The sequence below is a fragment of the Taudactylus pleione genome, unplaced genomic scaffold, assembly GCF_031769625.1.
Source record: "Taudactylus pleione unplaced genomic scaffold, aTauple2 ptg000122l, whole genome shotgun sequence".
Taxonomy (NCBI): Eukaryota; Metazoa; Chordata; class Amphibia; order Anura; family Myobatrachidae; genus Taudactylus; species Taudactylus pleione.
In genome coordinates this window covers 13,267,592-13,291,456 of record NW_028284524.1, presented here as the reverse complement: position 1 = coordinate 13,291,456, position 23,865 = coordinate 13,267,592, and the positions used below count along the sequence as shown (strand labels likewise).

The 23,865-nt window shown below is 45.1% G+C and overlaps 1 protein-coding gene across 1 annotated transcript in view; it reads left to right on the top strand.

The window, feature by feature from the left end:
• The window catches only part of PLCD4 (phospholipase C delta 4), a 95,116-nt gene extending 73,153 nt beyond the window's left edge, over positions 1 to 21,963 (top strand). Inside the window, exons 12-16 of the mRNA XM_088472415.1 lie at positions 225 to 341; positions 731 to 909; positions 2,970 to 3,105; positions 11,210 to 11,359; positions 20,534 to 21,963. Of these exons, the coding sequence (XP_088328541.1) occupies positions 225 to 341; positions 731 to 909; positions 2,970 to 3,105; positions 11,210 to 11,359; positions 20,534 to 20,649 (698 nt within the window). The 3' untranslated portion in view covers positions 20,650 to 21,963. The remainder of the gene's footprint in view (positions 1 to 224; positions 342 to 730; positions 910 to 2,969; positions 3,106 to 11,209; positions 11,360 to 20,533) is intronic.
• The last annotated feature ends 1,902 nt before the right edge of the window (positions 21,964 to 23,865 follow it).

Here is a 23,865-nt window from a genome sequence, read left to right as displayed (position 1 = left end):
ACTGAGAAAAAAACGATCTTTAGTAAATATATCACTAGGGATCATTTATGAAAGTGCAAAAGTAGAAAACTGCAGCAGAAATGCAACTGCCTTTATGGACATGGGTTTGCAAGAATCCTACCTTTGCAACCTTTACTATGTTAACTAATGAAAGAGATGCTGTTAAAAATACAATTTTTTCCTTTAGAGACTTTTTCATTTTACAGTTCCTGTTGTTCTTGTAGGTAACGAGTTTGTCCGACATAACGCCTGGCAGCTGACACGTGTTTACCCTACTGGGCTGCGGACAGACTCCTCCAATTACAACCCTAAAGACATGTGGAATGTTGGGTGCCAAATGGGTAAAGTATGATTTATTATCAGTGTTTCCTAGACCTAAGTAGGTGCATGGGCACAGTCATGGTATGGTTGGTTGTAGAAACTCACTTGGGATTGGTCAGGCATGAGTTTTGGCTACAACTGTACAAAACATGTTCAGTAAGGGTCTACTAAAGGGGCTGGTTAATTCCTAGGGGTAAATTTACTAATGTGAGAGTTTTTAGAAGTGAGTTTTAAAAGTGATGTTGCCCATAGCAACCAATCAGATTCTAGCTATTATCTTCTAGAAGGTGTTAGTTAAATTTTAAGTAGAATCTGATTGGTTGCTATGGGCAACATCACTTCTAAAACTCACTTCTAAAAACTCTCACTTTAGTAAATTTACCCCCTACTCTCTCTTTTGATTTTTTAGTGGCGCTGAATTTCCAAACAGCAGGAGTAGAGATGGATCTAAATGACGGACTTTTCCAGCAGAACGCTCGCTGTGGTTATGTCCTAAAGCCTCTGTTCATGAGAAATGTGGAAACCAGTTTCAATCCTGACCTGCCGCAAGACACTGATGGTTATTCTCCTGTAAACCTCTCCATAAAGGTAGCACACTTCATATAATGCTACCAAGGTTTAGTATATCTGATTCTACCATAATAACGAATCATGGAAAAGGCCAGTGATGGGGCACTTCACTAAAGCCGGAGCCTAATAAGGACACCCGCAGCAGGGCTGCTCTCATATCTAGATCTGTAATTACAGTACATGTGCATTAGGTATACTAGTGATGCATGGTGCAGTATTATGGGTCTGCAGCCATATCTCAAGTTATCATTGATTTGATTTTACAATATCTCCTGTCTGTTCCTGGGTGTAAATTCCATATGGGAAAATATGAGAGTTTTGCAGCAGTACAATGTGTATATTATAATATATGAGTATTAGAACTGGCTCTTACTTCTAGTATCCATAGAGGAGTCACATTGTCTATAGGCAAATGACCACTGTTAGGGTAGGAGTCACTTTGGGGTCTATTTACTAATCCTTGGATTGAGATAAAGTGAATGGAGATAAAGTACCAGCCAACCAGCTCCTGTCATTTTTCAAACACAGGCTGTGACATGGCAGTTAGGAGCTGATTAGCTGGTACTTTATGTTTGTTCTCTTTATCTCTATCCAAGGTTTAGTAAATAGACCTCTTTGTGCACAATAAATGTATAATAGACAGTAAGGAATGATATAAGGGATGATATAGCAGTGCTTCCCAAAGTTTTTTGGTTCAGGGTGCCTTTCTGACCTCAGCAATTTTTCATGTTGGGGTCATCCGCCCGGAAAACCTCACTCATTTTTGCTTGCACCCCATAGAGGTGGGAGTAAAGACGAGCCACGTTTTGCTACCGTAATAACCTACTGTGTGTGCAGATGGAACTTCACACTTAATTAATCTTTCTCGAAAAGGGTGTCAGAGACAGAAACATGGAGGGTGAGCAGAGACTCACACAGAGAACAAACATGGGAGGGGAGGATGGGAGTCATAGGCGGGCAGGGGAGTAGAAGGGACACTACTTACATAATAATACTGTTCATGATTCTGTGCATTATAATTTATTATGTGTCCTTTGTTCACCCTCTGTGTATTACTCTTGGTTCAGCAGAAATAAATAATTATAGAGAATGGCTTAGCAACAGATCATCGGTGCTCATTAACGTGATCTCACTTTGCCCCACCAGGAGGAGGAGGAGAATAGGGGAGGTGGAGAAATGGGCAGGACAGCACAAGTAGTACAGTCTGTGCATCTCAGAGGCTACCAAGCAGCGCACTGCTCCTCAGCCTATAAACATGCTGGCCCATATCATTTTATTTGGGACCAGGTGCCCTGCTGTACCCAGTTTGGGAAATGCTGATATAACAGATAGAATGGTATAAGAAATGTTAAGGATTATATAAACCATCTAATATACTGTCTGTTATAAGGGATGATATAAATGATACAAAGGAGGATATCCATTTTATTAAGTAATATAAACTCAGTTACAGCTGTAGTCAACTGGAAATCATTAAGGCTTCCTTACTGCAAAAAATGAATGCCAATAAGTCTTGTCTTTTTGCACAAGTGTATCTTGCACTTACACTTGAGGGTGTAGGTGGAAAATTTCAAATAAAGATAATGGGAGAGATGTATGAACCACCGAAGCGGCATCAGCGATAGGCAGGACTATGTATGAACGGTCAGTTCGCCTGACCCTTCCGGCCGCTGCAGCTGTCGCTATCGACAGTTGCAGCCTCCAACAGACTCGGGTCTGGGTAAATAGCACCTGAATTCCATGAATTCACCTTATCTACCCCCAGCCAATTTATATAATATTATCTTAAAAAATAACTTACATGCAACAGTAAGCACCTAAACAACACGTAGCAAGGCACACCCCTGATTCATGTGTTTTGTTAAAAATGTGATGTCGCCAAAGAATGATTACCCTGTTGGTTTGGACAATTGTAAATAATGGTTATCATGATGGAATAAATCATGTTAGTAATGTTTTCAACATACATTATATCATGCTAATATTTTGTGTAACACCATGTATTAGTCCCCTAGCATGCTGTTCCCTGGCCCTGGCTCACTTTATTTGTAACATTGAAACTGTATCATTGTTTTCAGGTAATCAGCGCCCAACAACTGCCTAAAGTCGAAAACAGTAAAGAGGGCTCTATTGTAGATCCCCTGGTACGAGTGGAAATCTTTGGGGTTCCTATTGACCAATCAAAGCAGGAGACGAAGTATATAGATAATAATGGTAAGCTATGTTATATAAATGCCCATACAAGCTTAGGGCCGTAAGGCGAAAAGTACCATTTGGCAAAAAGTTTCCGCGGATTCGGACTTTCCGCCAGTTTTCAAAGTATCTACATATTCAATTACAGGACGATTTCGCCTAAATGGAAACTCAATGCAATGTACAGGTTGAGTCTCCCATATCCAAAATGATTGGGACCAGGGACATTTTGGATAACGGAATATTCCGTATTTTGGAATATTTGCATATCATAATGAAAATATTTTGAGAATGGGACCCCAAATATACACACATAATGCATTTATGTTGTATATGCCTTATACACACAGCCTGCAGGTCATTTTATACAATATTTTCAATAATTTTGTGGCTCAAGCAAAGTTTGTGTACAGAAATTAAATTCAGATATGTTTCATATACACCTTATACACAAAGCCTGAATGTAATTTTATACAATATTTTTTAATAATTTGTGACTTAGGCAAACTTTGTGTACATTGAACCATCAAAAATCAAAGGTTTCATTATCTCAGTCATACCAAAAAAATTCCGTATTTCAGAATATTTGGATATGGGAGACTCAACCTGTAATATGCGAAAAAAGATTTGCCTATGACTAGCAGGTGAAAAGAATTACAAAATCTTTATTTTGGGGTGCAAACGTGGGGAAACCACCCAGGACCCTTGGGACAGCCCCTAAAAAGCAAATCTGCAAAAAAATTTAAAAAAAGTACATAAGAGCACCCTAAACAAGTACTTTCGTTTTAGGGGTGAAAAAGTAAAAAGTGGGGGGAAAAGCACTAAAACTAGCGAAATAGACTTCTTGGGGGTCTGAAAGAATGGGTCAGGTGTTTTTAGGATTGCAGGTGCATGTCGCAGGTGCGTTTTTTACGTTTTTGAAAACTTCTCTTTAGAGACATAAAAATATGCTAACACTCATTTCAAGTACCCTAAATTTGACAGGACTACTTATTTTCTCCAAAAAATACTGCTTAATGCCATTCTTCACCACTTTTACAAAGACGCTAATAACAACTTCAGGACTTAAACAGTTTTATTAGGGCTATTAGAACACTCCTACATTGATTTCCTATGTTAGTGCTTCTTTCTGGGGGGTTCAATTCTGACAAAACTTTCCACCTGTTTTGCATTCGCCGCTTGCCGTTTTAGCCTGGTTAGCGATTGAATAGGGTGAAAAGCGGGGACACGCGCAAAAAGTTTTCGTGTCTGAAACTGGAGATGTAGGCGGAAAGTCAGACAGGCGGAACCTTTCAGACTTTTCGCATCTAAATTGAATACGGGCCTTAATCAGTCTGTCATCTAGCATCTTAGCCTTTTAAGCATACCTCCAATTATTTATGAGGTGGGAAGAGGAACAGAACCTGGAAAGGGGTGTGGCCTCGCAACACACCCTGTTTCAGTCACTCTGGGGCATGCCCAGCCCTACCCAGGCTGCTTCGCCCAGACTCTCCCCCACACTGTTTAGATGACGGCATCTATTCACTTCTCCCCCCATCCCCCCTGAACAATGTTGCCTACGGATGGAACGGACGAACAGTGCCCTATAGTGTGACTGTCCCGCCAAAAGCAGGACGGTTGGTGGTATGTTTTAAGCATGCCCTTAAAACTCATCTTTTCATTGATGCCTATCACACCCCTCCTAAGTCTCCAGGCTCTGTACTCCACAGCCCTACCCACTCTCCTATTCTGTGTTGCACCAGCTGTGTTCTTTGTATCATTATTCTTCACACACTAGTGGCCTGGGCAGAACCTATGGTGTTGACAGGTGTTCGCGGCGTGTCAGCTCACACAATGACTACTCCCACCAGGGGTGCAGAGAAATGCCCTGGGCTTCACCCCAGCCTTGGGTATCCTCGGAAGGGAGGACCTATTTCTTGGCGGCTCTCACTATCCAACGAATTCCAGGGCTGCGGTAACCAGTTTGGGGCTGCTCAATGTGATGGCAGGGGGACCCCGTGATGTGTGTCCCCCTGCTATGGCATTACCCACCGACTGGTTGAGCCTGGTGCAGATTACTGGAAATTCGAGGCAATCCCATGCCGTTTTATCCCAAAATTTCCAGTACCAGAACAGGCTCAGAGGTCCAGGGATGGTTATGCTTTTGTGGGGGACCCAACGCCAATGTTTTTTTATCATTTTTAACCCTTTATTTACAGTCACTCACAAAATTACTGCACAGATCTGACTAATCCGTACAGTGCTTTGGCAGAACACACAGCTCATATGCACGTTTATTAATTCTTTTATTTTGCTTGTTGTTCTATCGTGTTTTGAAACACTATTCTTAGTAAATTTGTCAGTTGTATTCTAGTCTTTGGAAAGTACTCGCGGATTGGTTTGATGGTCTGTTGACTACTATTTGAGTGCCTTGACGTCTATTTCTGTGCAGGATCTTGTTTTACACACTTAATTACCATTAGTAAATCTTTGATTCGCAGATTCACGGGAGTCTCGCACGTGGATGCAAACTCGGCCAAACACGATTTTTAGTAAATTTACCCCGCAGTCTCATGTTTGTAACAAAAAGAATAACTGCTTAATTACACTGAAAAAAGCATATTGTATTGTTCACAAACAGCCTATCGCAAGCAGTTCTCTAGTGCTGGTGACAGTCATTATCATGTGCTATTTGCACCTGCCCTGACCAACCGTGAAAACCATGTGTTTATATGGTATATACTGTATACATCTTTTTCCCAATCTGCCTCTGTTTGCAATTGTGCAGACAAAGTCTTGGATTACTTTAGAACGCCCCTGTAAAGGCACAGACAGAAGTGAGTGTCAGAATCATACAGATCTACATGCGGACGCGCACTGTGTGAATCCACGGAAGGCATGCTAAGCTAAGTGACATTGTTCTCGCCGTGTATCAGTCCCAAAATCTCAATGATCTGCAAAGTAATACAAAACATAGGAATCTGTATATTTTCTGGTTTCATTCTAGAATGAAGCCAAAGAATGATGTAATAAAAATGTAAGTACAGTAATTTATGAGTGCAGCAGGTTCAGATCTAGAGAAGCAGAAGAGAAAGGCCTATGTTGTTTACCGATAGCAAGTTTGAACCTTCCTGCAGAGACAAAGCAATGGCTTTTTCTGGTTGAGCCCTTAGACACTACCTTTGGTGTTTAGACTTAATGGCTCTAAAACTGAGAGCTGCAACGTACCAGCTAGAACCCAGATGTAAGTGTACTAGTTAAACTCATGAATATGAGGAAGTGCTGATGACATCGCGCCCTATTAGATGATTTTGAAAGTTGCGTTTTGCCTAATCTGTGTGCATGAAATATGTAGGTGGGGGGTCATCATGTGTTATAGTGCAATATTCCCAGTGACTGTTTCACTTCACAACTGACATGTGAGTTGACAGCTCCACCCTCCCATATACTGAGATTGTTACTATTGGTAACTTTTTGTTTAGATTGTCACATGTTCATTTGTCTTCAGCAGTTGGAAAATATGGTGGACGTGTGTTGTCATAACTTTGTATACTTATATACTTATATTGTGGTACAATCTTTGGATAAGGGTGGGAGGACAAGCTCTGGATCCACAACAGGAAAAATGGAGTCCATCAAGGAATAATATGTTAAACACAAGTTGCTTTTTTTTGGTGTGTGCATGTATGTCTATTAGCAATGCTTGTCTTTTATCCATTGGTACCAGGCTACAAGTTACCCTTCACCAAGAGATGGGGGCTGGAGGTGACTTGTCGATGTGGTCAAAGTACAGTAAGTGGTTTCAGGGGCGTTTCCAGAGAGAAGGAGGCCCGTGTGCAGTCTCCGACACGTGCCCCCTCTTCTCTGCCTGGCGGCTGGCAGCGCACTGAGCTGTGTGCAGCCAGCGCCGGAGTTACAGACTCTTGGCACTAGAATGTGCCCAGAGTCTATAGTGTATGCACAGGTTACCGGGAAAATGGCCGCGGCGGCCATTTTCCCTGTACTGCGCATGCGCAAACAACAGGACTATGGCCGCCGCAGCCATTTTCCAGTCGTTTTACAGCACCAGACCCCCGGGCCGACGTGGGACTACGGAGAGGTAAGTAATATTATGGGTGCAGGGTGTGTGGTGTGGGGAACACGGGCCTCTGGGTCCAGGGGGGCCCTGTACCGCACACCCTGCACCCATAATATTACTTACCTCTCCGTAGTCCCACGTCACCCTGCACCCATTATAGATACTCCTCTGACGGGTTTATTTACTAAGTGTCGGGATCTAAAACCAAGCGCATCCCAATGTATGTCCAAAATCAATGATTTCACTAGCAAATTACGGCTAGTAAAAGCATTGTCCTTTTAAATTTCAGGCATAAATACAATTGGAAGTGCCGGGTTTTAGAACCCAATGTTTACTAAATATACTCCTGTATTGTTGCATTAAGGATGGCCATTTGTTGGGCTGCCTGGACAGGCATTGAGTAAAGGCCCCCATACGCCTACCGACGGATCCTGCAATGGGATCGGAAATGCCGATCTGCAGGTCAGAAATGCAGACTGGCGGCCATCGATGTTCTCCAATCTGTTGGAGGATCGGTTAAATTATACATATTAAATTTCACAGATTTGCACATCACGATCACATTTTGATCGTGATTGGCAAATCTGTGAAATCTACCATGCTGGATTTTAACGATCCTGAGATGCCAGGTTGCAGGATCACAACTTTGCGGCGATCCGTCAGTAGTGTATGGGCTCCTTAAGGCATTAGTCTTAGTGCTCTCCAGTTTGTATATACTGCACACACATCTGGTTGCCCTCAGAAGACTGCTTTTACCTCTCTCCAGCTCCTCCTGCTGCCCTGGGGGGTGATTTTTTTCGAGCTCTGGTAGCAGTGTGTCTCTCTCCGCTACTCTGCTCTGTTCTGGCCTCTACCTGCTGCGAAAGAGGTGGTGCCATGTTGGGAACCTGCTGCCAACATCTCCACTGACTGTGGATGTTTCAGGCAACGATCAGCTTATGTGTGCAATGGGCTGACTCCTGTGACCAGTTGTTGACCTGCATCTGTTTCCCTCTGGGTTCCTGTGGCGCTGCCTCACTGTCCGGACATCCTGCGTGATGCAGTCATCTGCCCTGCTGGTCTCTTTTATGGGGGATCAGGGCTGCTGCTGTTTGTGCCTGCTTCTTCATCGTTGGTCCTGCCAACCTCTACTGGAACTTTTGAGTGTCACAAGTGGCTCTTTGATATTATTCAGCAAGTGCTGACCTGTATTGTTATCTCCTTATCATATCCTGCCTGTTTATATAGCATGCAATGTCAACACTGATATACTGTACATTACCTGCAGAAAAGCTTCATACAGCATTCAGTTATATAAGGTGATACACTAACCTTCACTGCTGCTTTCTCTACAGCCTCAGGCCCTGATTCAGAGCCGGACGCTCTGACAGAGCGCTCGCTCTGAATCAGGGCCGGCCTTCTTGTTTTTTAGAGCGGCCTCCTGGCCGCTCACATAGCTGTGGGTGACCACCCACAGCTATAGCGAGCGGCCAGGAAGATGGTCGCGATGGTCAAGACCATCGGTCTTGCGACGAGACCCTTGTGGTAGGGTCTTGTTACCGCAAGCCCCAGAGAGATTTCGGCTCTAACAGAGCCGAAATCTCTCCCACTGACATCACTCGTGATGTTGTTGGGGCCGCCCTCAGACGGAGGCGTTCACATGGCAACGCCTCCATTTGGGCAGTCACTCCCCCGGCCCGCCCACCAAAGGGGGCGTGCTGTCACTCAACATCGACAGCACGCACCCTTTGGTACGAGACCCGGAGTGACGGCTTGACCGTCGCTATCCGGGTCTCGCGCATGCGCACGACAGAGCCAGCTCCATCATGCGCATGCGCACTGAGCCACCATCGACCCGCTTGCGAGCGCATAGCGCTCGCGAGCGGGTCTGAATCAGTCCCTCAGTCTTCAGTTCAATGCAACCTTGCAAACCTGGTCTCCTGAGCAGTGCTACCCTCTGAATGTTTTTTTTTTCTTGCTGATACTTATCTCCTGTTATGGTTCACTCCTGTTATAACTGAACCTTCATTGGGCATCATGGATCGGGCATCGGGAGAGGCTGCTGCATGCTGTCTTGTCTTTTATGCGTTAGGATATACGATTTATAGAGAGGTATAATTACTAATAAACGATTTTAATCTAATAAAAAATCGATGAAAATCAATCAATAGTGATGAACATCCATGTTGTATTTCTGGAGCTAAATCACACATTTACTAACAAACAATTTTATGTCGAGATAGATCTCTCCTTGTCCTGCATCTATTATCCCACCCTGATAACCATCTCACCCTTTCCTGCATTCAAGACTTCTCCCATGCTGCTCCACACCTGTGGAACTTCATATCCCACCTGACCAGGCTCTTCCCCAACATTCACTCCTTTAAGCAGTGCCTCAAAATCTACCTCTTCATCAGTGCCTACTTCTCTTCCACCTGATCCATCACCTACCACTAGTTCCATCTGCCCCTGTCCCGCCAACTTTTCCTGTCTACCTCTGCCCACTCCCTCTAGCCTGTAAGCTCTCATGGGCTGGGCCCACTGAAAATTATATCTCACGTCTGTCTCCCGCATGTACCCATTGACACACTGTCCACTCATTGTGCTATCTCAAATTGTATGATAGTTTCATACAGTTTAAACATACTGTACATACTGTACTGTATGATTAAACCTGCTCAGGGAATTTATACACGTCATGTCTTGACGTGTACCTGTTCTCAAATGACATTCAAACCTTGTAGCATCTCATAAATAAAACTTAATGATGATAGATCCACTTTAACATAACTAAGAATATCCATAAATAAAATTGCATTAAGTGTTTGGTTTAATTTTAGAGCAATTGTTTTTAATTGTTTTTTTTACCTATTCAGTTTAAATTGTGAAACAAATAAGAAGTATTAAAAAAAAGGGGTTTTTTTGTAGTAGAAAGGAATCTGCAAAGTAACGTTTAGAATAAAGTAGGGTTCTGCTGATGACGCACATCATCAATACCCTGCCTGCTTTACAAGAGAAGCAGGATCCAGGAGGGGGGCCTACACGCAGAATTTCACAGATCTCCCATACATTCCAGGATAAGATAGTATGGCTAACTGCTGATTGATTGCTATGCTTATTGTGCAGATTTGCATCTTTGAGTAGAGGGCCTGATTCAGGTTAGATCGCAAGTGCAACAGCGTACGCAGACGGTCAATTGTTGCGTACTGCGCATGCATCACAGTGCGTATGTGCAAATGCCTCACTGCGATCGGGACTACGCAGACCCAGGGGTGATGACAGGGGGGTGGTAGGAGAAACGCAGGCGTACCAGGGCGTTTGAATGCCGTTACAGTGGCATGCATAAATCAGCCACTGCGATACCATACGCAAACTGAGTGCGTAACCAGGGACATTTTAAGAGAGGAGGGGGTCCATGTGCAGCCTCCGTTTGGGCCCCCTCCTCTCTGACGGCAGCTCAGCGGCACTGAGTGCTGTAGATTCTGGCTTCATGCCAGAATCTACAGCGCATGCACGGGTCTCCAGGAAAATGTCGCCCGCGCCTACTTTCCTGGGGACATCTTTTCTGCGCATGCGCACTGCCATTTTCCCAGTGAGTGTTGCTGCTCTACAGCACCGGTGCGGTGCTGCGGAGCAGCACTTCGGGAATCGGCGGAGAGGTAAGTATAATTACCTATGGGTGTGCGGTGTGGGCCCCCCTGGACCTGGGGGCCCGTGTGCATCGCACACCCTGCACCCATTATAGATACGCCCCTGGTGTAAGGTAAGGTGTTCATCCTTATGTTGTGCTGTGACATATAGTGATCGGAGAGGATTAGCATATCTTCGCAGTGAGACTGCGTGCGTAATTGCAGCGGCACATTCGCACTTCCGATCCAACCTGAATCAGGCCCAATGTTAGGAAGCAATTCTCAGTGACTCTTGAATGTTTGTAGATTGTTTCAGCAATGTCACAGTGAATACAGCTGTAAATTAATATTTAATTTCCTGACACAATGGCTGCTTCAGCCGCACGATATAAGTTTATCGATTATAATGGTAACCCTTTCTGTGATACTATACATGAAAATGATTTATTTATATTCACAGGCTTTAACCCTATGTGGTATGAAACATTGCAATTTAAGATCCATGTCCCGGAACTGGCTCTTGTAAGGTTTGTGGTAGAAGATTATGACAAGACCACAAGAAATGATTTTGTAGGACAATATACTCTTCCTTTCAAGAGTGTTAAGTCAGGTGAGCACATTTGCTTAAATGTTAAGAAAGAAAGAAATATAAAACTGATACTAAAATATTTTACAAAAAGGAGAAATGCCACTGTTAAGTATGTTTCAATAGAAAACAGAGGATATCTGGCTGGCATCCATGGGATAAGTTTGTGGGTTTATAAGACAAAATCAAAAAAGAAAAAATAGTGTGAGACTACAAAAGTGCACTCCGGGGTCTATAGGGAATGGTTACCCTTGGATAGAGTATTTTAAAACATAACCTTTATTAAGTATTCAATTAAGATCACATACAATTATTAAAATATAGAGAAAAAAAAAAGTGCTGAAAGAGTAGAAAGTGTGTGTTAATATTTGGATTAAAAATCCTTACCGCTGGGACACAGGGCCTGATTCAGAGCTGCTCGTAAGCGGCCGCTCGTTCGCTCCGAGCGATGTTCGCACATCTGCGCATGCGTATGGGTCGTAATGCGCATGCGCCAACCAGTCAGTGCGGTCAGAAATCGAGTGCTCACATAATAGCGAGTGCCTGCTAATTTGAGTGACAGGATGAGGCGTTTGTGGGTGGTAACAGGGGAAGGTGCTTGAAAACGGGGAGTGGAGATCCGAACGCAGGCGTGCCAAACGGTCAAAACGGGCGTTTTAAGGGTGTGCATAATTAACAAAGCAGCATCATCGGCCACGTCACTTGGTTGTCTCTTAGCCTGAACTGTTCGCATGTTTGCGGTAGGAAAATCCTACCACAAGCACTGCGAGCAGTTCATACGCCTTTCGATGTACTTAATTAATCTAATAAATAGCGGAGATGATGTAGGATGCGAGCGGGCAGGGGGCGTTTTTTACAAAATAGTGAGCGCATGTTTCGTTCGCTCGTTCAGACATAGAGGCGTCAACAGACCGCAAAGAGCGAGCGCTCAATTTAAATAGCCGGCCCCTTTTTCTGAACGAGCGAACGCAAATAGCGTCCGGCTCTGAATCAGGCCCACAGTTTTATTAATAATAATTGCTCTGTATTATTTAATATTTCCGTACGTCTCTGGGTCAGGGCAATCTACAGAGCCACCTGATGTTAAATACTCAGACAATAATCTCAAATTGTCAGTGTATTATTATAATTCATCAATACAATCACATAATACTGTTTCATCTAATCTTGAATACTCAGATATTCATCTCAAATTGTCAGTATATGATTGGAATTCATTAGTGTGGTCATGAAGTGCTGTTTCCTCTAGACATAAGTTACTTTATTTATTGATACAGTGACAGAGCAAATGCAACATTGTCAACTAAATATTGTTTCAATGTTGCAGAGGTCCACACGTAATAGTAGTATTACTATTCCCTTTATAGGTTAGTTTTTAAAGAGATGTTAATTTGAAAGAAAAAGTGAATGAATGGTTAATAATAATGTGACACAAATGAAAGGTGTTAATAACATTTATTTGTATTTATTTTTTCATGTGTCTCTGACATTGTAGAGACAATATCATGTATACATTGTCCCTCGGGACATTTTTCACATTTACTGTGTAGCATATATATGTAATTTAATGCTACAATTTTTGGGTTTATAAGACTACAGCCTATGGGGAAAAATAGGGGCTCCCAAATTGCTCCAAGGGGATTATACTGTTACAAATCGCCAAGGGGACTTGTCACTTTCCAGCACTTCTCTAATCGCTCCTACTACTTCCGCCTGCCATGCGGGAACGGCACCATTGGTTGCTAGGCGATCTGGATCCTGGATGACGCCAGGTGTTCCTGGGAACACGGGATGACCTTCCATGGTTCTGATTGGTACTTTATCCCTTTTTATACTTGATAGCCTCCTTATGGCTTTGCCGGCTATAGCGTCTCAGTACGTGCCCTCACGGTTCCTGTTTCTAGACTCTATTACTGCACTGTTCCTAGTTTCACCACGGTCTCCCCAAGGCTGTATCAACTCATCTATTCCTCCAGCTGTTATAGCCGCATCACAGCTAACTAAGCCGCACCATGGTCTTCACAAGGCCGCAGCAATTCATCAATTCCTCCGGCTGTTATAGCCGCATCATGGCTAACTAAGCCGCACCACGGTCAACTAAGCCGCACCACGGTCTTCCCAAGGCTGCAGAAATTCATCAATTCCTCCGGCTGTTATAGCCGCACCATGGCTAACTAAGCCGCATCACAGTCTTCCCAAGGCTGCAGCAATTCATCAATTCCTCCAGTTGTTATAGCCACACCACGGCTAACTAAGCCACACCACGGTCTTCACCAGGCCGCATCAGTTCATCCTTTCCTTCGGCTGTTATAGCAACACCATGGCTAACTAAGCTGCACCACGGTCTTCACTAGGCCGCATCAGTTCATCAATTCCTCCGGCTGTTATAGCCACATCAAGGCTAACCAAGCTGCACTATGGTCCCCACAAAGCCGCAATTCATCTATTCCTCAGACGGCACTAGTCGCATTCAACCACCAGCGGAACCTGCCGTATCAAACCACCGGCTACATTAGCCTCATCAATACCACCAGCGGTGCATAACCACCAGTGGTACTTGCCACATCACCAGCTGAGCTAGTCGCCTCTCTGCCACCGGCTCTCGTTTGTGTCACATTTAACTTTGGTCTTCTTAGGAGATCTGTGTAAACTGCTACTACTCCGAGTTTAAGTCCAGGCAGCCACCTAAGTACCAGTGAATGTACTCAGTTCTAAGGGAACAGCGGGTGGCTGTTGTTGGTGGAAGGCCTCGTCTATTGGTTTCTAGGGGTTTACACAGAGTATCCTAGGAAACCGCAACATGTACAGAACAAGCATCCCTTACATTGTTTAAAATACTACATTAGAACATAAATCAAGCCAAATCTGGAACAGCATATCAACTCGGATATCGCGTGTCTCCATCGCAAATGCTACTACGTGCATACACACAGTGGGGCGCATGCACTGTGTGACTTTCTAATGAAAAACATTGACCATTTATTCAAATATAGGCATTGCATGTGACTCAGGGCCTGATTCAGACCCGCTCGCGAGCGCATAGCGCTCACAAGCGGGTCGATGGCCGGGCAGCGTGCACGCGCGGTGGGTGCACTGTGCGTGCGCGAGCCCCGTAGTGAGTGAATTTTCACTTGCTGCGGGTATCACTACAAGACGGGGTGGCTGTCGATTGTGATTGACAGCTCGCCCCATTTTGTAGGCGTGCAGGGGAGGGGTGGCTGGACAAACTGAGGCGTTCCTGAAGGAACGCCTGCCGTTTGTGGGCGGCCCTACTGACATCACCAGTGATGTCAGTAGTGAACTTCCTGCTCTATTAGAGCAGGAAGCTCACTGGGGCTTGTGGTGGACGGGACCCTACCACAAGGGTCTTGTCGCAAGCCCGATGGTCGCAATAATCATGACCATCGCCAGGCCACCTGCTAAAGCTGTGGGTGGTAACCTACAGCTTAGCGAGCAGCCTTGAGGAAGGTGTAAAAAAACCTGGCCCGCTCTGATTCAGAGCGAGCGCTCGCAAATAGCGAGTGCCTCTGAATCAGGGCCTCAGAACGTAGGTAGTCCTATTAGGAGACAAATAACAATCAATAATTACATTTTAGTATCAGAGGAATATTCACAGTAAAAATGGTAAAATAGTAATTTAAAAAGTCTGCTAATAATAACATTTAAGCTAAAAACAATTTGAAATGTTAAAATAAAACAAAAAATTAAAATAGTCTTTCTCACAATTCAGTGTCCAAGAGTAACACGTTTCATGGAGGAGCACCTCCACTTCTTCATGCAGGTGGAGACTGAGGGCCTGATTCAGACCCGCTCGCGAGCGCTGAGCACTCGCAAGCGGGTCGATGTTGGCCCAGTGCGCATGCGCACGACGGACCCGGCTCCGTTGTGCGCATGCGCGAGACCCGGATAGCAACAGGCAAGCCGTCGCTATGGGTCTCGCTACAAAGGGGGCGTGCTGTTGATGGTGATTGACAGCACGCCCCCTTTGGTGGGTGGGCCAGGGGCGTGGCTGGCCAGACGGAGGCGTTCCCATGGGAACGCCTACCGTCTGGGGCCGGCCCCACTGACATCACAAGTGATGTCAGTGGGAGTGCTTTCGTCGCAAGCCCGATGCTCGCGATGGTTGTGACCATCGCGACCATCTTCCTGGCCGCTCACTATAGCTGTGGGTGGCTACCCACAGCTATGCGAGCGGCCAGGAGGCCGCTCTAAAATAACAGAAGGCCGGCCCTGATTCAGAGCGAGCGCTCTGTCAGAGCGTCCGGCTCTGAATCGGGGCCTGAGTGAGAGGATGCCCTGTATATAGGCAAAGGAGCCTAGCAGCTTTAGTGATGGATGGGAAAAAAGTAGAGATTAACAGATAATGGCGCTTTGCATAAAATAAATAAAGTTTAAATGAGACGTTTATATATGATATCTACGACTACATAGGCTTCATACAGGTATTTTGTTATATGTAAAAGAAAGCTTTGGTGTCATATGGAGTGTTAATGCCCGTCAGTGAGGAGCTATATCAGAATTAATAGGAAACCATAATAAGGTAGAGAAACAAGGGGTTGTCATAGTAGGCGCACAAAAATATATTGTAATGTTAAAATTTTACTTTTATTCTCTATAAAAAGACTTATTCCATCTCGTAATTATGACAATGTAACTGACCTCTGTTTATATTTCCCTATACTTTTGGGTAAAGGAGTTCTATATACCTATCTGAATATATTTATACATGGGAATGTCAGATGAGTTACATCCTGAATAATATGATAAATCATTATAAATACACAAGAATATTGGATTTCGATTTATAAAAGTATATACACTGTAACCAGAGGTCAGTTACATTGTCACTATTAAGATAAATTAGACACAAAAATACAGACGCTTTGTTCTTTTTTATAAACACACTATTTATTTGAGCACAGATACTACTATTGTCTTAACTCATATATTTCACTGCGAAACAGACTTAACCAGTACGATATGGAATAAGTATTTTTATAAAGAACTAATAAAAGTTACATTTTAACATTCAAATATATTTTTGTGCGCCTACTATGACAACCCCTTGTTTCTCTTCTTTTTTCAAATAGTCGTTTTGGTTGTACAGACTGCTGCACCCCCAGCAAAATAATTTTCTGATATATTTCAATAGGGTAAAAATGAGGCATTTATTATTTATTTGTATGTGTGCATATAAGATATATAATCTTCTGTCTTTTTGAACCATAATAAGGTCTAAGATGGAATATATTACTATGTGAGCTAGTGAAGAAATGTCAGAGATGATGTGCACTATGAAGCACACTGTAGTTGTATTAATGTGCTGATAATACATTACATTTACAGTCAGATCTCTTTTAGTGAGAGCACAAGCCTTACCTTCTGTACAGTGTGTGAGCAGCACCGTTTACTCAAAAAACATCAACCATTGGGCCTGATTCAGGTTGGTTCGCAAGGCTGCGTTCGCAAACACCCCGCTCACTGCAAAAATATGCTAATGAATGCAGTGGAGTAACTTCATCCCAGGTGCCCGGAGGCAAGATAAATGTTGGTGTCCCCCCTCACCTCCAAATTAAAATATACCACCCCCCAGCACCTATGCCAGCCCCAGCTGCCGCCCCCCCATGCAGTTCCTTTTATACAATGCCCCCAGTAGTGGTCCCCCTATGCAGTGCCCTCAGTAGAGGTCCCCCTATGCAGTGCCCGCCTATGTAGTGCCCCCCCAGTAATGGTCCCCCTATGCAGTGCCTCCAGTAGTGGTCCCCATAATCAGTACCTGCAGTAGTGGTCCCCCTATGCAGTGCCCCCAATAGTAAGGCCCCTGTAGTGCCCTCAATAGTAAGGCCCCTGTAGTGCCCCCATATGATGCCCCCAGTAGTAATGCTGCTGTAGTGCCCCCATATGATGCCCCCAGTAGTAAGGCCCCTGTAATGCCCCCTGTACAAAGTCCCCTGTAGTGCCCCCAGTAGTAAGCCCCCTGTAGTGCCTCCAGTAGTAAGTCCCCTGTAATGCCCCCAGTAGTAAGCCCCCTGTAATGCCCCCTGTAGTGCCCCCAGTAGTAAGCCCCCTGTAATAAGCCCTCTGTAAAAAGCCCCCTGCAGTGCCTCCAGTAGTGCCCCAGTAGAAAGCCCCCTGTAATAAGTCCCCAGTAGTAAGCTCCCTGTAGTGCCCCCACTAGTAAGCCCCCTGTAATGCCCCCAGTAGTAAGCCCCCTGTAATGCCCCCAGTAGTAAGCCCCCTGTAGTGCCCCCACCCCCCCGCGCGCACACACAAACAAATAAGAAAAAAAAAATACTTACCTTAAACCCCACTCCAGTGCCTGCTGCAGTCCGTCCCCGGCGCCCGATCCTCGGAACTATGGGAGTGACGTCATGACGTCACTCCCATAGGCACTGTGGGACCCGGAAGCCAGAGCTCCGTCCTCCGGCTACCGCCGGGGGGAGACAAGGAGCCGGGCGCCCGCTGGTAACACACTGAGCGGGCGCCTGGCAAATGGAGGGTGCAGGGGGTGCAACCGCACCCCCTGCAGCCTCTGTAGTTACACCACTGGAGGTGGAGCACCGATCAGCGGCGCTCCTTCTCCATGCAGCTCCAGGTGACAATGGAGCCAAGTGCCACCTTCAGGGCTGGCGCCTGGCGGCAAATGGCTCCATTGTCTCCGGGAGTTCCGCCACTGAATGAATGCAATCGCATGGCAACCGCAGCTCTATCCAAGACTTCCACCACTGTATAAAGCCGCCCACTTCCCATAACATGCACCCGCAAGTCAGCGAAAACACCGATAACATCGGAACCATTCGCACAGTTGTGGTTGACCTGACCCTACCGCACAACCTGATAAACTTTCTGTCGCCATCTAGACCTCTGCCAGCGTATGCTATCGCAGGGGCTTAATTATACAGGCCCCTGTAACAGCGTTTAAATGCCCAGGCACGCCTGCGTTTCTCTGACCACCCCACTTCACCACCCTCAAACGGTCAGTTCCTATCAACCTCTGTGTGAGGACACTGCGTGCTGAGTGCGATCGCTTCCCGATCGCAGTGGCCGGTTTGCGCATGCGCACTGCGTCTTATACACATGCACAGAATGCAAACATCGGCTGGCTGCGTGCGAACACAGCCTTGCAATCCAACCTGAATCAGGCCCATTGTTCATCAGATGCTATCAAATTTCTGGGAAAACTTCACACCACTGTCTGCAATGTTAAAGTATCTTTTTACTGATCAGGACGTCTGGTGTGTGGTGTTCTTATTTATTAGACTCGTTATTCTCTGTATAGTGCCGCATAATACGGAGGTGTTATACAGATGATAAGTAAATTCTCTCCTTTAAATTTTAAATCTGAAATGTAAAACCAGCAGAATAACTTCATTAACTATTATACATTGAGGTTATTCAGAAGTGGACGGAATTGCACAGCTGCATGCAAGCAGCTTTGCAATTTTGTCCTTGCTATTATGTTAATGCAGCAGGAGGTGTCATGCCTCCTGCATGCATTAATGATCCGAACTGCGTCCATGGATGCAGCTTTGGATCGTTTGCATGATTCTTGGCCAGCTTCATGCATGCTGGCCATCACAGATGTCCAAAAGAGGCCAGGAAATCTCCGTCTTCACTCTCAATGGCGGCGACACGTTCCGTTTTGGAAAATGGAGACTGTCACCGCCCCCTCTCCGCCCCTAAACAGCAGGAGACTGTCAATCACTGACAGTCTGCTGTTGCTCTAAGACCGATCATGCAGGACCCGAGTGCAGAATAGGTCCTACGCACGCACAGATTCGGGAATCTGCATGCAGCAGTGCACAGGGGCCCGGACGCTCTGACAGAACGCTTGCTCTGAATCAGGGCTGGCCCTCTTACATTTTGGAGCGGCCTCCTGGCCGCTCGCATAGCTGTGGGTGACCACCCACAGCTATAGCGAGCGGCCAAGACCATCGCGACCATCGGGCTTGCGACGAGACCCTAAGGTAGGGTCTCGTCTGCCGCAAGCCCTGGAGTGCTTTTGGCTCTGTCAGAGCCAAAAGCACTCCTACTGACATCACTGGAAACGCCTCCGTCTGGGCAGCCACGCCCCCGTCACGCCCACCAAAGGGGGCGTGCTGTCAATCACCATCGACAGCATGCCCCTGTTGCTGCGAGACCCATAACGACGGCTTGGCCATAATTATTCGGGTCTCGCGCATGCGCACGACGGAGCCGCCTCCGTCATGCGCACTTGGGCAACATCGACCCACTTGCGAGCGCTCGCGAGCGGGTCTGAATCAGGCCCAGAGGCCCATTGCTGCTAATCAGGCAGGGTATTTATGGATTACACGAGGACAGGCTCTTGGGTGCTAGATTTGAAGGTAGGGGGAAAGTCAAACACAGGGCCGGATTAAGGCTTGTGGGACCCCAAGGCAACTAAGTTGCGGGGACCCCCTTCAAGCCACACAGAGCCCAGCCCAGCCGTGCCCCCAGTAGCAGTCCCCCTCAACAGTAGTCCCCCTAGTAGTGATCCCCCCTCTATGCTGTGTCCCCCTATAGTAGTGGTCCCAGCAGTGTGCAGTGCCCCCAGTAGTATCCCCAGCAGTGCCTCTAGTAGTCTAGTAGTACTCCCCCCCTCTATGCAGTGGTCCTAGCATTGTGCAGTGCCCCCAGTAGTATCCCCAGCAATGCCCCTAGAAGTACCCCCAGCAGTGCCCTTAGGAGTAGTCCGTCGCCCCCTGCCCCCCGGCCAGACACACACACACAGGAGAGAAAAAAAAAATCTCCACTTACCTTAATCCCGCTCCGGCATCTGCTCCTCCGTCCAGCGTCCTCCCGGGCCGGCCCGCTCTGCATGATGGGAGAGACTCTCATCGCTGCTAAAACAAACACACAGCTGCCGGTGCGAGGGCTGTGTGTTTGTGCTGTATAGTGCGGACGGCACTTATGTGCCGTCCACACTACCGCCCAGCCCCAGACTAAATGTGCTGCTGCACGCAGTAGTGTGGGGGCCCCCTGCCTGTGGGGGCCCAGGGATGACCGCCCCTGTCGCCCCCCCCCCCTTCAGGGCCGTGGTCAAACAAGGGGAGGGCCCTGAATAGTTAAGCAGTGAGCTGTACAAATAATATTGTATGAAAACAGTTTGTGACATGCAACAGTGCCGTGCACAATAGGAAATGTGTTCTCAGGTCTAAATCGCTAAATTTATCAATGGTTATATTGTGTTTCACACAGGTTACCGCCATATTCATCTCCTTTCCAAGGATGGCACCAAGATTCCACCAGCCACTGTGTTTGTTTACATCCGTATTAAAGAGACAGCAAATCCTGCTGAGGAAACACAGAGTTAAAGGACCCTACTTGATTACCTCTAGCTACCCCCTTTATGCACAGCCACAGCGTCAGTACTAAAAGCCTGGCTTCATTGCTGTTTGTCTGGCTGTATTTTGCACGTCACTACAGACCACTGATTTGTTCATATAGATGTATAAATATATTTAATTATTTTTTACCTATTTATTGTACAGGTGTATATTCTGGTGCTATTCTGTATAAAATGTTACTTTGCTGATTAGCATAGCAAGTGTTACTGCTGTAACCCAAGCTGTGTACAATGTGGCAGTGCTGCCCCCTGCAGCATGAACAGTGTTACTGATCACAATACAAATTCCATGAAAGGAAATTGTTGGAAAACCCACCGATAAGTATTAAACAGTATTCTAGAGCTCTCTACTTTGTAGTGTAGTGTTTTCCTGTACCATACATTTGCTAATGTGCCTACTAATAACAGGATATTTCTCACAGTACAATGCTGGAGGTCTACATGCACACTCACATCATTTTTCATGCTCCTGAGGTCTGTCTCGGATTAAGCATATTGGCCACACATTGAAGGCAGCATAAATGTCATTTAGAAGAAATGAATGAAGAAACACCTATAGTATACTGCCCTATTATCTTGTATTCTTGTATTAATTCATGGCCTATTCTACCCTTACCAACTGTAGACATATTATTCTTAGGGATTAATGATCCTTATTCCGAGTTTACAATGGAAGCAGCTCAGTTTGATGCATATGAGAAGATACATAATTATTTGTGTGTATGCAGCCTTATGTTGCTCTTAAATATTTACGAGCATCAAGAAAAACATACTCCTGCTTTGGCCACAGTGATTACAGATTTATATATATGCAACATTTATTTATATATATTTAAGTGTTAATGTTGTCTATCTGTAGTAAAGGCAGGAATTTTGTGGGCCAAACCAATTTTCATGAGAATGCAGCATACTAATGCTCACTACTATGCCTCCTGCCTCTGTGACGTCACGAACTCCTGTAAATTCAATTTGCTAAATACTGGATGAGCTCACAAAACGGCTGTAGGCGAATGCTAGGTAGCCAGGTTTACACCTCTGCACCTTTTAACGTCAACTGAATGTAATGTGGAACCTGTTAATCTAGGTAAAGAACAAAAAAATTAAACTTCAAGCATAAGTTTAATTGGACTTTACAACATATTTAATTCTAACAATAACTGTTTTTTTTTTTTAGTATACTGGATAGTCTGTTTAATATAGCCTACAGTTATTATGGGGATGGGGATTGCAAGTGCCTGAAACTATAACACCCCATTCAAGAATATTGCATAAAAGGTACAAAGAAAAGAAGGTTATTAAAATAAACAGCATTTATGACCATTTGTTTCCACTCTGGATTTTTATTTTACAATAAGCTGTTGCCTGCGTCTTTGTCCATGATGAAATAGCTTCTTTATTTGAGGTGTTCTAGTTGTATTGCTTTGCATAGAGGCCCTGTTGTGGGAGTGGCTAACGTGACCACCTGTACAAATCCTTCATTGTTCACATTTAATGCACAGATTCTGTATTTTACATTTGTAATCACCCCCTCAAAACTCTTGTGCTTACACTTGGAACCTGAACAGGAGATTTAGGTGTCTATTCAATTCCAGTATTGGAGGCATTTATCATGCCTCCTATACTTAATTATCACTTCCGAAAAGCTGCTCCTTTTGTGGACACAACTTTTCGGAATAAGGGGACATTTCTCCTGCTTCACTGTCTCTTCGCAGCCTGTCTTGAAGCTGCGCATGCGCAGCTTCAAGACAGGCTTCGAAGAGACAGTGAAGCACCAGGATTCCAGCTCCGCCTCCCCCTCTGTGCACACTCACCTGCTCATCTTCTAGCTCCCCTCCGCTTATCCGTGGCCGACCCCGCTGCCTGTCCCTTGACCCCTCTGCCGTCTGTGACTCCCGCTGAAACAGTGCAGCCCGCAGTGTCAGTCCCCCTGCCACCGCTGCTGTGCCCTCCTTCTTGCCTCCGGTTTACTGTAGGAGAGCTGGGGGAGCCAGAAGGCAGCTTCAGAAAGGTAAGAGGACACTGCAGGGAGGGATTTTTTCAGATCCCTCTGCTGTATCGGATGTTGTACGCCATCCCAGGATGGCGTACAGTATCAGTGTCAAGTTCCAAAAAAATGCTTATTCTGAACTTGAACTTGTTAATTATTGGGGGACAATTGTAACCAGGAGACATCAGTGACATCTCCTGCGTTACAAGAATGATGAATTACCCTGGCACTTAATGTCTACAAAAATAGGTGAAAATATAAAATTTCACCTACTTTTGTAGAAATTAAGAGATGATGAATAGACCCCTTAGCCTGTGATAAAATTGTCTCCACATACTAAAGAAAAGAATCAAATACTGCAAGTGAAATGCAACAGGTGGCAATATTTAGATTTGCACACTATGAAAAAGAATATGATTTTATAGTTTGGTATTCCAAGAATATGTATAGGTCAGTCAATCAATCAATTTTATTTTTTAGCACATATCTTACATAAAATGCACCATAATTTTTCCTCACAACATGATACAGCAACAAAAAACAATAGTATTCATTATAAAACAAAAAACATCTATAAAATAATAGTCATTCAATAATAAGAAGAAAAAGGTATGTTTCAAGATTTTCTTAAAAACATTTACATTCTTTGCATTTTTTAAATTAACCTTTTTGATCATTTCCCCCATCATCTGCACCTTAAAACAATTCTGAGACCTGGGGTGGGATGCAGGATGCATTTCAATTTGCATGCGATGCATCTAACCAGTCTTCGCATACATGTCAGCTTTAATTACTCTGGTATGCACGAAGAAAATCACAAAGGACAGCTTTCTCAGTAAGAGCCGTCCTTTGCGAGTGAGGGACTTCCAGGTCTGTGCAGAAGGACGCGCATGCCGCTGGTGGTGCTGAGAGGGATCCGATTGTAGAAGATTGCATAACCATGAAGCTTGGTGCATATTAGAAATGTGGTCAAAGGGCTGATTCAGCATGGAGGGTAATTGCAGCCACGTACACAGATCGGTCTATGGTGCGTACTGTGCATTGCATACTGCTCCACAGTGCTCATGATAGCATTGCGATTGCACTACAATCACGCACGTAGAAAGAAAGCCATCGAAGAGTGGGTGAGCGGACGTCAAGATTTGGGGGTGGTGACAAGGGAGTGTTTGCAGAAACGCAGACGTGCCTGTCCAGTTG